At 41.9% G+C, this 16,433-nt stretch overlaps 1 protein-coding gene across 1 annotated transcript in view; it reads left to right on the top strand.

Moving 5' to 3' along the window:
* Nucleotides 1–4,103: 4,103 nt before the first annotated feature.
* The window catches only part of COG5 (component of oligomeric golgi complex 5), a 457,324-nt gene continuing 444,994 nt past the window's right edge, over nt 4,104–16,433 (top strand). Inside the window, exon 1 of the mRNA XM_075599712.1 lies at nt 4,104–4,250. Coding sequence (XP_075455827.1) covers nt 4,187–4,250 — 64 coding nt within the window. The 5' untranslated portion in view covers nt 4,104–4,186. The remainder of the gene's footprint in view (nt 4,251–16,433) is intronic.

Genomic DNA, 16,433 nt, shown 5'->3' with positions numbered 1-16,433 from the left:
GTGGGATTCTATCTCGAGCCAACATGATGTGGCCGGATTGTTATTCCAAGTCACCGCTTGGTGTAACTGGGCTGCCTGGTAGTATTTAATCACGTCAGGGACCCCCAAACCCACACCCAACATGGGTGATAATAACACCGACCTTGGGACTGTTGGTTTTCGGTTATTCCATATAAATTGGAATATTTGGGCTTGGATATTTTTAAGCTCAGATATGGGAATGTCTATAGGGAGTGTTTGAAAAAAATATAGGAGTCTGGGGAGGATGTTTATTGTGGTTGAAGTGATCCTACCAAACCAGGAGATCTGAAGTTTATTCCAGGATTCTAAGTCCTTTTTGATTTGGTTAAATAACGGGGGGTAGTTGGCCTGGTACAGAGAGTTGTATGAGTTTGTTATTTTAACTCCAAGATACTTTATATGGGACGAGTTCCATCTATATTTATAGTTAGATTGGAACATTTTCCAGGTTGGTTCTGGAAGAGAGAGATTTACGGCTTCAGATTTGTCCGTGTTCATTTTGTAATCTGAAATTCGGCCTCTCCTCCTCACTTTTAAAGCTTTACACTCTTCTGCCCCTCCTTACATCTCAGCCCTAATTTCTTGCTATGCACCATCCCGACTCTTGCGTTCTGCTCAAGGATGTCTTCTCTCTACCCCCTTTGTACCCAAAGCCCTCTCCTGCCTTAAACTTTTATCACTGTCTGACCCACACCTCTGGAATGTCCTTTCCCTCAATACCCAACTAGCACCCTCTCGATCCACCTTTACGACCCACCTTAAAACACATGCTTAACGAAGCATATGAGTGGTTCCGTGGCTAACACTATACAACCTGATACATAACGCTTGGCCCCTTGCAGATGCACTTAACAGTATGCCCTGCTACTGTATCTGTATGTTCCTCCTACCAATTAGATTGTAAGCTCTTCAGAGCAGGGACTCCTTTTCCTAAATGTTACTTTTATGTCTGAAGCACTTATTCCCATGATCTGTTATTTGTATTATTTGGAATTTATATGATTGTCATGTGTATTACTACTGTGAAGCGCTATGTGCATTGATGGCGCTATATAAATAAAGACATACATTCATACAAGAGGAAGCAGTATCTGTGGATACACAGATTGGGAACTCTCATGCCATTTGGCATGCATGAAAAGCAGGATTTTTTTTTTGATTTCTGACCTGGTCCTGGTCGAGAGAAGAGGAGAGAAGAGGAGAGAAGAGAGACGCACACCTAATGTATTTACGTATAAAAATATGTATTTTAAGGAACATGAATTCATTCAAATGCCCACTCACAAAGGGTATATAAAAACAAGCGTGTATGAGATTAGAGCTCAATCGCCAACAACGCGGTCCTCTCAGCACACCATGAGATCCCGGCATTCACCTGCATCGCTCCTCAACGTGAACCGGAATCGGAACTTTCTCCCTTGACCACCTGGCAAAGATGTTCATCCGGATACAAGTGATTCGAGAGTCCATACAAGCCAATGTAAACGCGTTCAATCTGAATCGTGGGGAGACTCGCGAGCTCATACACAACCTCTATGGTATCCACCAAGTGAGTATCAGCCACACAGTTAGACCACGCCCGTCTGGATTCATTTGAATGAGTTCATGTTCCTTAAAATACATCTTTTTATACGTTAATACACTAGGTGTGTGCCTGTTTGTTTTCTTTACTGATCAGGTGCGCTGATTATTTTGGACATCTATTGCTGCTGGGAATTGGGAACAATTTCGACTCTTCACGCTGCACCACATCTACCCTTTTCAAGTTTGAACTTTATTTAGTTAGAGCGCTTCCTATTTTGTTGTATTTTTGTTTTCTTTTCTCTACAGATTTTTGTCAGGGATTGGTGATCCCTTATTCGGGCTGCAGACGCCTCGGTGGATTACATTTTGGAACTGGACTGTAATCCTCTATTGGTCTTTTAAAGATAATTTTTTTAATTCTACACTTGTTCTAATGTTTTATTTTTTTTATGTACATATACACACACACACACACACACACACACACAACAAAAAATAACCTATGAGGTAGCACCTGTTAAATACCCTGAATATAAAGCTGATATAAACATAGAGGACTAGCTAACTATAGGCTAATTGATTATATACCTATCAGGGCAATAAAGGGTTAATACACGATAACATGTGTGAATATAACCGCTAGTCCCTATACAGTAATGCATATATTAAATCATCTAAAAATTATAACTCATATTTAATAAAAAACATTAAAAAAAATATATATATATACTAGCTGATATACCCGGCGTTGCCCGTGATGTAATGTTCTGCCTCCCCCATCCTCCCTCTCAACTCCCTTCCCCCCCTCTTCACAGCTGTTCAGGCTTCCCCCCCTTCTCTCCTTACTCCCTCCCCCCTCTCTCCCCCTCCTCTCTCCTGACTCCCTCTCCCCCCTCTCTCCTGACTCCCTCTCACCCCCCTCTCTCCTGACTAACTCCCCCCCCCTCTCCTGACTAATTCCCCCCCCCCTCTCTCCTGACTGAATACCACCCCCCGCCTGTCCGCTGTGCGCCGCCATCTTACCGGGGGCATCTGCAGGAGGAAGGGGGTCCTTCCGGAGGCTGCCTGCTCACTGCCTGTCCCCCCGTCGGGGAGGGAGGGAAGTGAGCGTTGGCGGCTGGGGCAGGAGGGCCTCACTTCCCCTCTGTCCGGGAGCCGGTGGGGGGGAGGGAGAGAGAGAGGGAGAGTTGGGTGACGTCATAGAGCCACCAATCTGATTGGCCAGAGGCTGAGGACCAATCAGATTCACCGCAGCTAGTACCAACCTTTCGATTTTATATATTAACTAGCTGATATACCCGGCGTTGCCCGTGATGTAATGTTCTGCCTCCCCCATCCTCCCTCTCAACTCCCTCCCCCCCCCCTCTTCACATCTGTTTAGGCTTCCCCCCCTTCTCTCCTGACTCCCTCCACCCCTCTCTCTCTTGACTCCCTATCCCCCCTCTCTCTCGACTCCCTCTCCCCCCCTCTCTTTCAACTCCCTCTCTCACCCCCCTCCCTCCTGACTCCCTCTCTCCCCCCCTCTCTCCTGACTCCCTCTCTCCTGCCCTCTCTCCTGACTCCCTCCCCCCCCTCTCCTTACTAACTCCCCCCCCATCTCTCCTGACTTAATACCACCCCCGCCTGTCCGCTGTGTGCCGCCATCTTACCGGGGGCATCTGCAGGAGGCTGCCTGCCCACTGCCTGTCCCCCCGCCGGGGAGGGAGGGAAGTGAGCGTTGGCGGCTGGGGCAGGAGGGCCGCGCCGCGCTTCCCCTCCGTCCGGGAGCCAGTGGGGGGGAGGGAGTTGGGTGACGTCAGACCAATCAGATTCACCGCAGCTAGTACCAACCTTTCGATTTTATATATTAAGAAGATATGTACACTCTGTTGGTAGTTGTTACATTATGTATTATTGCAGCTATGATTATAGATGTGTGATAACGATGTATTTATTATTTAATGTCATTGTACAATAGATTGTATGATTTTTTTTTCTCAATTAGATGTTGATAAACAATATATATTTATCTATAACATGTTACTATTATGTTGTTAATTTAGATATAGATGGTAGTATTTTTTTTTAGTTCACACCATTTCTTTTGAGCGCCTTAGCTTTGTTTTTTTTTAAAATGATTAATTCACATAATATACAGGTAGATTTATTTATTTATAAAATATTTTACCAGGAAGTAATACATTGAGAGTTACCTCTCGTTTTCAAGTATTGATAACATAGATAGTGCTGTGGGATGTTATGTTATGATGTTGTGAGCAAGGCATTGTTACGGTGGTGGTGTATTGACCTGAGAGCCGCTCTCTAGCTAATTTTGGACGCCCTGAGGTGGTCACTAGACACATTGAAGCCAGCTTGGTGACGAGTCTGCGCCCTTGGTTTTTAGCATTACTTTGTTAAGTTACACAATTTTTTCTTTAAGGGTTAAAGAGACCCGGGTGTTACTGCAGCTAGGGCCCATGTAGTAACAGCTCCTGCAGTCCTGGCAATCCGACCTCTGAGCTCTGACCTCCAAGAACTCTGTCGCTGCCCGCACCAGAGCTGCCTAGCCTGTGACGCGTCTCCCGGCCTGTGACGCGCCTCTGTGCGGGCGCTGCTTTACCACGTCACACCGGGATGCTGCTGGTTGGCACTGACAGCCAACATGGAAGGAAAGAGCAGCGCAGAGTTGGGGGTGCCGGGGATTGCCCTGGATATGCTGTGTGACGGTGAGTAAAGAGAGCTCCGGAGGGGACGCGCACAGAGGGATGGGGGAGACGCGTAGCCCCCCAGCACAGAGGGATGGGGGAGACACGTAGCACCCCAGCACAGAAGGATGGGGGAGACACGCAGACCCCCAGCACAGAGGGATGGGGGAGACGTGTAGCCCCACAGCACAGAGGGGGAAAGTGCTCACGATGCAGCAATGAGTTGGGTTTGGTGTCTAGTTATGAGATAGTTTCCAGAGAGAACTTCCACAAGGAAAGTAAATCCAATACATTTTATAAAGAAACTTCATACAGCTACTGGCTTCTTTATACAGGGATCCTGCTTTTACATTGGAATATATATATATATATATATATATATATATATATATATATATATATATATATATATATATATATATATATATATCTATATATATATATATATATATCTATATATATATATATATATATACACACACACACACACACACACACACACACACATACACACACACACACCTGCACATAGTATTTTACAGTAGCCCCTGTTCCACAGAGCTTACATTTTTGAAAGTGTAGTACATTTGATCAGACCAAAGTGTGTTTAACCCAAAGTGATCAAAAACTGACACCAATGAGCGTGACTTCTTTGATATGCAGGAAACAAAGTGGTTTATGCCTTTTTGTTTGGAAGAACATGTTTGTAAATAATTGTTTGACAGTTTATCAATATCTCCCTTGTTGCTTTAAATAATTGGTTATTCTACATGGAGGCGGGAGGCATAGATTTGTTTTCCTTTATTAGATTGTCAATGCTATTTTTACCTGTCACATTACTTTTTTCTTTTTTATTGTTAGGGGGAAGTAAAGTAAAATTCTTAAACGGTAAGAAATATTTAGTTTGACCAAATTCACTTTAAATATACAGGCATACCCCGCTTTAAGGACACTCACTTTAAGTACAGTCGCGAGTAAGTACATGTCGCCCAATAGGCAAACAGCAGCTCACGCATGCGGCTGTCAGCACGTCCTGAACAGCAATACCGGCTCCCTACCTGTACCGAAGCTGTGCGCAAGCGGGGAGACTATAGAGCCTGTTACAAATGCCATATTTACATCAGGTATGCATGTATATGAAGATTACAGTACAGTACATGCATCAATAAGTGGGGAAAAGGTAGTGCTTCACTTTAAGTACATTTTTGCTTTACATACATGCTCCGGTCCCATTGCGTACGTTAATGCGGGGTATGCCTGTATGCATCTTTAAAGATAAAATGCACTTTTTTTGTTACTTAATGGAAGTATAGTAGTGTGTTTTTTTTTTCTCTCTCCCCCATGAACTAAATGCATTTTCTCCTGTCTCATCTTCTATCACATAACTAACTAAGAGATTGGCTAGGGTACTTTTCCCCTGCAAGGATATGGCATGTCCTGCTAAACACAGTGACAACAAAATAAAGGAAGAGCTAAAGGAAGTCAGATCAATCACAAGTTTCATCTTACATGTTTACATAGTTTTCTAAAAATATTATTAAAGTGATGTGTTATTTATTTTTGTTAGAAGTATTAATCTGTTAAATATATATATATATATATATATATATATATATATATATTTAACAGATTAATACTTCTAACAAAAATAAATAACACATCACTTTAATAATATTTTTAGAAAACTATGTAAACATGTAAGATGAAACTTGTGAATATATATATACACACACATTACCCATAAAGCTACTGGCCCAACCAAAAAAGCTACTCGCCACCTAGCCGCGCCCCCACTTAAGAATATGGAATACATTTTTAATAAGAACAAATAACATTCGTTTTTGACATAACAGTTTATTTATTGTATTACATTTATACTTTACTATTACTCCTTGTTACATAGTAGTGTGACAGTGTGTGTGTGTATGACTGTGTGTGTTGGTGACTGTCGAGGTAACCTGACTGACTGACTGTCGGGGTGACCTGACTGACTGACTGTCGGGGTGACCTGACTGACTGACTGTCGGGGTGACCTGACTGACTGACTGTCGGGGTGACCTGACTGACTGACTGTCGGGGTGACCTGACTGACTGACTGTCGGGGTGACCTGACTGACTGTCGGGGTGACCTGACTGACTGACTGTCGGGGTGACCTGACTGACTGACTGTCGGGGTGACCTGACTGACTGTCGGGGTGACCTGACTGACTGACTGTCGGGGTGACCTGACTGACTGACTGTCGGGGTGACCTGACTGACTGTCGGGGTGACCTGACTGACTGACTGTCGGGGTGACCTGACTGACTGTCGGGGTGACCTGACTGACTGACTGTCGGGGTGACCTGACTGACTGACTGTCGGGGTGACCTGACTGACTGTCGGGGTGACCTGACTGACTGTCGGGGTGACCTGACTGACTGTCGGGGTGACCTGACTTACTCACTGTCGGGGTGACCTGACTTACTCACTGTCGGGGTGACCTGACTTACTCACTGTCGGGGTGACCTGACTTACTCACTGTCGGGGTGACCTGACTTACTCACTGTCGGGGTGACCTGACTTACTCACTGACTGACTGTCGGGGTGACCTGACTTACTCACTGACTGACTGTCGGGGTGACCTGACTTACTCACTGACTGACTGTCGGGGTGACCTGACGTACTCACTGACTGACTGTCGGGGTGACCTGACTTACTCACTGACTGACTGTCGGGGTGATCTGACTTACTCACTGACTGACTGTCGGGGTGACCTGACTTACTCACTGACTGACTGTCGGGGTGACCTGACTTACTCACTGACTGACTGTCGGGGTGACCTGACGTACTCACTGACTGACTGTCGGGGTGACCTGACTTACTCACTGACTGACTGTCGGGGTGACCTGACTTACTCACTGACTGACTGTCGGGGTGACCTGACTTACTCACTGACTGACTGTCGGGGTGACCTGACTTACTCACTGACTGACTGTCGGGGTGACCTGACTTACTCACTGACTGACTGTCGGGGTGACCTGACTTACTCACTGACTGACTGTCGGGGTGACCTGACTTACTCACTGACTGACTGTCGGGGTGACCTGACTGACTCACTGACTGACTGTCGGGGTGACCTGACTGACTCACTGACTGACTGTCGGGGTGACCTGACTGACGGGGTGACTGACGAGGTGACCTGACTGACGGGGTGACCTGACTGTCTGACCAGGCTATGAATTACTATGTTACGCAACGATGCAGGAGTGACGTCACTGAGGGAGCTGCAGACTGCTTCACTGCATCCCCTACCTAAACGGCTTGTATACCGGCGTGATTTTTTCCTGTGCATGGGAGTTGTTTTGCTGCCTGACGGCAGCCTGTCCAAATGGAATTGCTTTATGTAACTTTGCTATTTGGTACAGTACAATGATTCCTACATCGTTGAGGAACATAGTCATTCATAGCCTGGTGTTACTGGTTAGCCCACGGTTGTAGTATACTTATAGCTATGATGTTGTGATCCTCTATTTACCACAGAAGGTTACCACCTATGTTTATTTATACACATACCTCATCCACCCGTGAATTCGAGTTGGTATGGGGCACCAGGGAGGGGGGACATAGTAATCAATTGTTCGTTGTTTGATACCTATGTACCTCACAGGGGATTAATATAAATACGCTGTTTCCAAATAGATTCAAAGTGTATTGTACCATATGTCATGCATTGCTAATTTGATCTATGATATGCTTTACACTTTTCTGGCAAGATGACATACTTTGCTGGTATAATGGAATTCAATGTATTGTCCTAACACTGTGTACCTCTGGTGAGACTAAGCAATTCACTCCCATATATTCTAAGCAGGAATAGACCCATACAATCAGTATTTACTCACATGGACCATTAAGTCCAATTTTAGGGTACTATAGCCTAATTACATTATTCTACAGCATAGTGAAATTCACTGCAATACTATCCTGGCATCAGTCATACAGGATACATAGGGAATTCTATTTGTAGAAATACGTCTGCAGCTCTAGAGGACCTAATACCTATTAAGGAATAATAATTTATACCATTTTGGGTCTTCTCCACTCCACTATGAGGTTCTTTAAATGGATTTTAACATTTGAGTGTTTAAACAACTTGATGTAATAAAACTTTTTTTGTTTTCAATTTGAAGCTCTTCTCTTTCGGACTACATTTTACCACATAGCAGAATAATCGGTTTAGGCTAATTATGCCTTACACAACTCATATCTGACATTGAGTGCATATTTCAGGGGTGCTTTTAACCCAATCTCTGGGGGTCCGTTTTGTTGTTATATATGTTTACCCTTTTGCACGTGCATCTTTTAGGACCTTTTCACATAGGAGAGCAGTCTGATTCATCAGGTTTTTGACTGACTGACTGGGTGGACTGACTGGGTGGACTGACTGACCTCATAAGGCACGAGCCTGGTATGCTAGGGCAAATGTTCATTTTCCAAGGGGGTAACCAGGCCTAACCTCTCTGATAGAGCATCCTTCTTCTTCTGTTCCCTGTGTCTGGGAACCAGCTGCGTCACGTGATCGCTCCAGAGCATCACTTGAAAACAACAGCATACCCTCTCCCCCCCACAAATATGCCTGCAGTATGTGGGTAACATATGTCTCTACATCTATCTTATAAAATATGTTGGTATTTTGCCTCTTGAGCATGTCCTGGACAAAAAATACAAATCTTAATGTTGAAAATCAGTATTTTCATTATTTCTAGCAATCAAAGTTACCATGGTAACCTTAAAATGGCTCTGGGGAAAGTTCCATTTTAACCTCCCGTACATCTAATATTTCAAACACTTGTACCTCCTGAATGAAGCATTGCATTTTAAAAATAAAAACCGCGTTGGAAAGGACAGCAAGAACTCTCTCAAATACCCTCAAAATTGTGATCAGTGTGGACTGCTGCTTTACACCTGTATAATTACCCACCAATCGGAAGGTTAAAGGGACATTTATACTAATAGCTGGTAATTTCCAAATCAACATATGTGTTGATCTATAGATTAGGCCAGAGGAGCGCTAACTTAATGAGCTGCGCCTCCTGCCTGCTCGCTCTAGCGCCCCCCTTACCTGGTTTGGCGGCGTCAAATTACGCCGTGACGTCACGTGACCCCGTTGCCATGGAGACCGGCGTGTGACATCACTCTGCATGACACCGTGGCGGCATTTGATGCCGCGTTGCCATGGTGACTCGTCGCATCAACTCGTCTGAATCCCGGTAAGTGAGTTGCAGGGGCCTCACGCGATCCCCCGGCATTTAATTTAAATGCCTCGGGGAAGAGCGCAGGGCCTCTGCAACTGCCCGCGCCCCCATTTTGCGCACCGCTGAATTAGGCAACAATACAATGATGCAGATCTCCAAAAGTTTAATTCTTGCATTAAAGGCAACAGTGAACTGTCATTAACCCTTCCTATCATGAAGGGGTAAATTCTGTATAGTTTTGGACTATAGTACTGTATATAGAATTTACCCCTAAGTGCTTTAGGAATTGGTGCATTAAGGCCACAATGATAAAGGTTTCAAATGTAACTTGATATAGAAAGCAGGCCACCAGATTTTTGCATGAGCACACACAGCCAACAACCCAGCATCTACACAGTGTGACAATGAAATAAACATTTGTATAGATGTACTAAGCACAAACTTCCTCGCCCGGGATAGTATAGCAGTGTTTCATGAGATATTTAACAAATGTGGGCTACAGTGGGTAAGTCTCATGGTTACAATTAAAAAAACAGAAAACTGCCAAGTTTAGGTTCCATGATAAATCGGAGACATTTCTAAAAGGAACATTTAAAGAGACAATCCATGCGGGTTTTTTCTTTTAAATTGTTTTTATACAGGATTAAAGCAGGGGGTCTCCGGAGCTGAACCCCATTAATTTCAGCTCCGAGGACCCCCTGCTTTCGGAGGTACTTACCTAAGTAGTGGGTGCCACTCCAGGGCTCAATATATGACCAATTCTTAGGGTGACCAGATTTTCAAAATGAAAAACCAGGACACAGGGAGGGTAAGGTGCCTGGGAGGGGGTATAAGGGGCATGTGGGTTACCTGGGGCCCGTGGATGGGCTGCTGGAGCAGCACAGGTAGCCAGTGCAGCTGAGAGACTGGCAGACCCGCGGAACCTAAAGGGAGGGACAGAGGGGCGGAGCCTAAGGAAGGGGAGGGCCCGGCATTACTGGAGGAGAGAAGGGAGGGGGGCAGTGCTGAGGGAAGGGGAGTGTTAGGTCCAGTCTACCAGACCTTAGAGCAGGCAACTTCTTCTACTCGACCCGGGGAGATTCATTACGCAGCTGCTATATGCTTCTGGTCTCAGATATGATAGTCGAGCTCGGAGAAGCAAAGATTCAATGCACACAAGGCGGCTGAATTATCACTTCTGATTTTAATATGCTAACAGAGGAATATTTATACAAAAGGCAAGGACAATACATCGTGTGTCAATTTCATACATCTGTTACAAACTAAGTTCTCATGTATAGATCATACATCTAAAATGACATATACCATCTGGCCTAAATTAGTAGAAATAGGGATCAAAGGTCAATAACTACTAATGGGGTAAGAAACAAGACTAGTGGTCTTGTTTCTTATAATCTTATTTCTTATGTAATAGATATCCTGGGACAGCTGGTCCAAAGCTAGAATACTTTTACCATTTGGTCTCTGAGAGAACAAAGCTTGACACATATTTATTTTAACCTGTTCAGTCCCTGAAAAGAACAGAGCTGGCAGATACAGTTTTTAACCTTACAATCCCTCCTTTTGTTCTGGAAGAACAATCCAATCGACCAGTCCCATTTATTCTTCTACACACCACTCAGGAGAGGAAAAACTCCAAGGGAGAAACCTCTAAGAGACCATGGGGATGCAGAAACCTATCTCTTTTAGGTACCTCGTTTGATAATCAGAGATGAACATATGGGTGGTTGACGAGTACCAAGACTATTGGTATTTCTCGCTCTCATTGTGGGAAACATATACATAACTGTAGAGCTAGAAGCAGAAGCAGCTTTCTTTTGGCAAAAATAGAGCTGATTACACTTTTAGCCATCTGAATTAACATATACACACAAAGTAATAAACTTGCGATTGCCATGATTCCATAAAGAATTTTCATTCCCAACGCACCTAGCCAATTTCCAAGACCAAATGTCCAATCGAACCCTTTTGGTTCCTCTCGCATTCTAGATTGAATTTCTGGTAGAGTGTCCATGTCATGATGTATACTTTTTGATTGGTCATCAATATAAACACAACATTCTTTACCTACTAACTTACAAACCCCTCCTTGTGCTGCCAACAGATAATCTAGTGCCATACAATTTTGCAATACTATTGCTCTAATTTGTTGCTATTTGCTACTGAGTCTTAAAATAGCGTCTGTAGTATCGTTAAAAACGGCATCTATATTGACTACCAAGAAATCCCCTTTTGCATACAAATCATACATTCCTAAAAAGGTATTAGACCTCCCGCAACTCTCTTAACTGAGCTACTTTTAATAATTAATGCCTTTCAATTTCGTATCCTTTGCTTAGGTAGGGGGAACATTATTTAAATTCTATTTCTGAGCATAAGTGGGGGTTGGTGTGGGTTAATATTTCCTAGGAGCGACTGCCCAACACATACATCTTACATACTACATTTACTCAGAATATCGGAACAGACAAAATGGATACCATGGTCAAAATGGATGACTTGTGATCCTTTCCTTGTGGTTGACACACACCCTTCCCACCTTCCTCATATCCAATCTTCTCAGCCCCCTCGTATCCTTTAGAGACAGTCTTTTTAAAGAACGGTTAACCATATCATAGTCCTGCTGGACCAAAAAAATAGTCCCATAGTGCATAACTTGATTCCTATCTGGCCATTGTATCGGCCCAGTTGATTTCTTTTTTGGTCTCTTCTTCTGGGGGACTGCTGACATTTTCATCACCAAAAAGAGACATAGCATCGGTGGGGGGGTTGCAACACACTTCTGGACCAAAGTTTTGCTGTTCATAACGCATATATAGAGAGTAATGAGTAGGACAAACACACATACAAAAACATCCACTAGCTTCGCTCCCAGCGAAATAATCTAACCACCAAGTCCCAACAAATCCCAACCCTCATCTCTACCTTTAAACACTAAAATCACTTTCCCAAATAACATAACCTGGTTTAGTTGCAGGATAATACTTTATCTATCCTTCTATCACAGAGTCAATAACTTCCCTAGGGCAAAGTCGTATTTCTAGTCCCTTCGTAACCAGTTTCTTTTATATATATATAGTTCTACAAATATCTTATAGCATCTTGTCTTTTTCCAAGGGGTTAAATATAACTCTCGTGTTCCTGAGGTGCAACTTATTGGGTATGGATAGTACATTGGGTTACATTGCACATAAGATGTGGGCTTTGTTTACCAGGATTCCATTATATAACAAGAAGGTGTGCATATATGCTATACACAGGACAATAAAACAAAAGACATATTATTAAACAAAATATTCCTGTTACTACCCTATCATCTTAATGTGAATACCACTTATATAAACCTAACAGCATAAACATTGTAATTAAAATAATAAAACCTGTAAAAAAGGTTATTAAAAAGTTCAAAGTTCATATATTGAGGTCCGGATTTCTGGTACGAACTTTTCTCCTTCTTTGGTTAGTGCCGGGTTTTATTGTGACCCAAAACACCAACTGAAAATAACTGTGTCTTTAGGCCTTCCCTTCTGTATTGAGGTTTAATTTTGAAGCGACTGTGGTTGCACTTGTGTAACATGGATCCAGGAAAATACTCTGACGGGGTAGAATCTGGAATGGGCCTCTCCACTTTAGATGAAAAGCGCTTTTGCGTCACCTTTATCTTCATCTAATTAGTAGGACTGCACCTGGACATGAGACACTCAAACAATTGCATTAGTTTCACACAATAGACGCTGATTAAAATCGTCTGTTTAGAGCATAATCATACAACATTAAATCTAAAATGTACCTGGGGTGACCATTGGTTTTCCCATGAGAAAAATTATTTCTGATTGTCACGGTAGGCCAGGCCAAATACAACTTTATATTTAAGGGATCGATCACAAAGCAAAACAGGCAGAAAAATACATTGCGGTTTATTCGGATAGGACCTCAGAAACACACAGAAACAGAGAATATACTTTGGGGGACCTTATACTTATTAGGGAAATAACTTGGGGGGATTTGGGCTCAAAATCCAGAAGTCTGGGGGACACAGGGAAGCCCTGGTGTAATTCACCCTGCGCACTGTCAAATCATGCCTGCTTGCTGGGGAAAATTAAGTGACTACCAGCACTTTGGCCCCCTAACTCCTGCAACCAAAATAATTATATTTCCACCCAAATATCCCCCTAAAACTGACACACAAGAAATTTCACAGTTCAAGGGCTAATGGAACATGACATAGGAAATAACAGGGTCAGTTCACTTTCAAGCACTCCATATCTGAGCTGGGGCATTGGAATGCTTATTCACATGCTAATTCACCAACCTGGGTTTAAATCACAGGACAAACACAATGCATTGTAGGTTTAATACACATACAACCAACATGTAGACACAAGAGCTTGCACTCCACCATTTGCACCTATCATGTGGGGTTCTAAAACCTTCTCTTCTCTAAGACACCAGCTAAGAATACCTTGCTGACAGGCCAAAATATCCCCTCCGTTTTCTATCATGTGCCAGGAGACTGCTCTGCAGCTATTTCTCATAAGGGGCCACCCATACAAGGCAATCCACTTATAAAATCGCACAGACAGCTACAGTCCCATGAGGCAAAGGGAATACACAGAGAATGCATTAACTAGCCCACTGGTCTTACACAGTTAATCCCACATACACAGTTCCTAGCTTATACCCCTAAGGGGGACAGTATCAAAGGGAAAAATTATAGGCAACACAGTAAGGTAAAATATTATACCCAAGAGCTGACAATCTCAGCCCTTGCCATTCGGTTTCAGGGGCAGCCAGCAATAATAACAGCAATAACACCCTCCTTTTGTTCACTTTTATTACATGTGAACAATATTACACAAAGGATAACAGCATTTAAAGCATAACCTTAATGGAATTGCTTGACGTATAGCAAAACTAACCTGAAACCTTTGGGTATAAAATTTACATTAAAAATCTCAAAAAAAAAAAACCCTACTGAATATAAATATAATCTGCTATAGTCTTCTGACAGAAACTTTTAGAACACCAAATAACATCTGGTTTGCTGAAAGAACAACCTGTAGCATAAAAAACTCATAGACACAGATTTAAAGGTGGGACACATTTGAGAGAAAAAGATGGTTAAAAAATTATAAAATATTAAATATTTGATCAACTTTGCAGAAAAATAATTCCACATAGAACCCTCTAGTATACTGGCAGACCTGGCTATGGTCAGTTTTCCTTGTCCATTGCTTTACTGCTATATCAGGGTCTGCACACTTATACGTACATCAGCACTAGAGTATTTTGTGCTGATTACATTGGACTAGTGGTTACTTTATCCACTTCACTGTTCGCACTGCAAGACACTAGTTTAGTGATTCTATGCAGTTAATCAGTGATCCAGAACATTACATTGTGCTCATACTATAGGTTCTGAGCATTTAATATCTGTTTTAATTCCCATCATTTCACAGGGATATTAAAGATTTAAGTTTTAACCACTTCATTACCCACCCACCAGGTGTTTAGAGTGCTCATTCTAGGTTACTGTCCTCTGTTTATTTGAACTCTATATTAATCAATGTACAACTGTTTCCATTTCAAGCCATATAACAAGCTCAAATAATTTCTGGGCTTCCTGCCAAAACCTTGTAACAAAAAAAAGGTTAATTACTGGTTACTGCAATACAATTTAGGACAGCTTGAAATATGCAGCTCGTCACAGAGCCCGATAATGTTACTGGTATTCAAAAATTAAAACTGGATCTTTGTTTAACAGAATATTATAGGCTTAACATATACTTTAGACAGTTTTAGTTACTGGTTATACATAAAAAGAGCACAGAGCGCAGATACAAAACAAACAGAATTTTACGCTTCTTTCACACATTCAACCAGTTTTTACAAAAATAACAGACACATATTTTCTCACCTATTCTAATAAATAGGAAAACAAAACAATTTGATCCTGCAGACTAAATTTATAAAGATATCCTTTTTTTTCATATCATAATTAACTTTTAAAACTAATTTTAAAATGCTGAGCTTCTAGTTAGCTTTGTGTCTAGAATATATTTCGCCTGTTATTTCTATATAACATATTCACCTGATTTTATCTGTGGAGATTTAGAGGAAAAGAATTGTAATTCTGTTTAAGGAAATAAATCGCCTGGCCAGTACGATAAACATCCTTATTATTCCAGTGACAGAACTGTTTACAAAAATAATTAATCCTTTCTTTATTCTTTTTCTCCAGAGATACCCAAAACTTCCCCATGTCCAGTGTAAATTAGTTTATATTATAGTGGGGGTGTACACCTTTTAAAAATTAAATTTCAACATGAGCAATTAATTATATTCTTATTTTAGAAGCACTTGCCCTGAATAGTAATTTTGTATACATACAATAAACCGTTTTTCTTGTTATTCAATGCAAATAACACTTTCATATGGATAGAATTCACTCAGATTCTTACAAGCACACACACAGGGATTACATACAATCAACCTTTTTATCATATTCATGCCTGAAAATGTAATAAAAACATTCTAATGGAAAAAGAAACCTATACCTGTTATAATCTTGTTTTTCCACTCAATTTTGTAATACATAAGACTCCCTGAACTTTTCAATTCAGACGGGAAAATATTATTAATTCAACTTAATATACACTCATACTTGGGTAATGTGGCACAAATAATTTGGGTTTGCATGTCTTAAAATTAAATTGGAACAATTATATTTTTCTGTCTTTCTCTCTCCTAAGAGCTCTGCTGACTTGCTAACAACATTTCAACAAAAAGAAAACCATCTCTGTAACTTGTCCTATAAAACAAAATTCTTATTATTTCAACTTTCTAATTCTTGTCTCTCTCTTTTTTTCTTTTTCTATCTGTCTACACATTCCTGTGCCTTTCCTGTGTATCAAATGACTGGGGGGAAAAAAGGTGGGGGCTAGAGCGGCTTATACATGCAGGCAACTTG

Source organism: Ascaphus truei, chromosome 5 (assembly GCF_040206685.1).
Source record: "Ascaphus truei isolate aAscTru1 chromosome 5, aAscTru1.hap1, whole genome shotgun sequence".
NCBI classification, from domain to species: domain Eukaryota; kingdom Metazoa; phylum Chordata; class Amphibia; order Anura; family Ascaphidae; genus Ascaphus; species Ascaphus truei.
The sequence above is the reverse complement of the archived record's forward strand: the minus strand, read 5'-3'. Positions and strand labels throughout refer to the sequence as shown.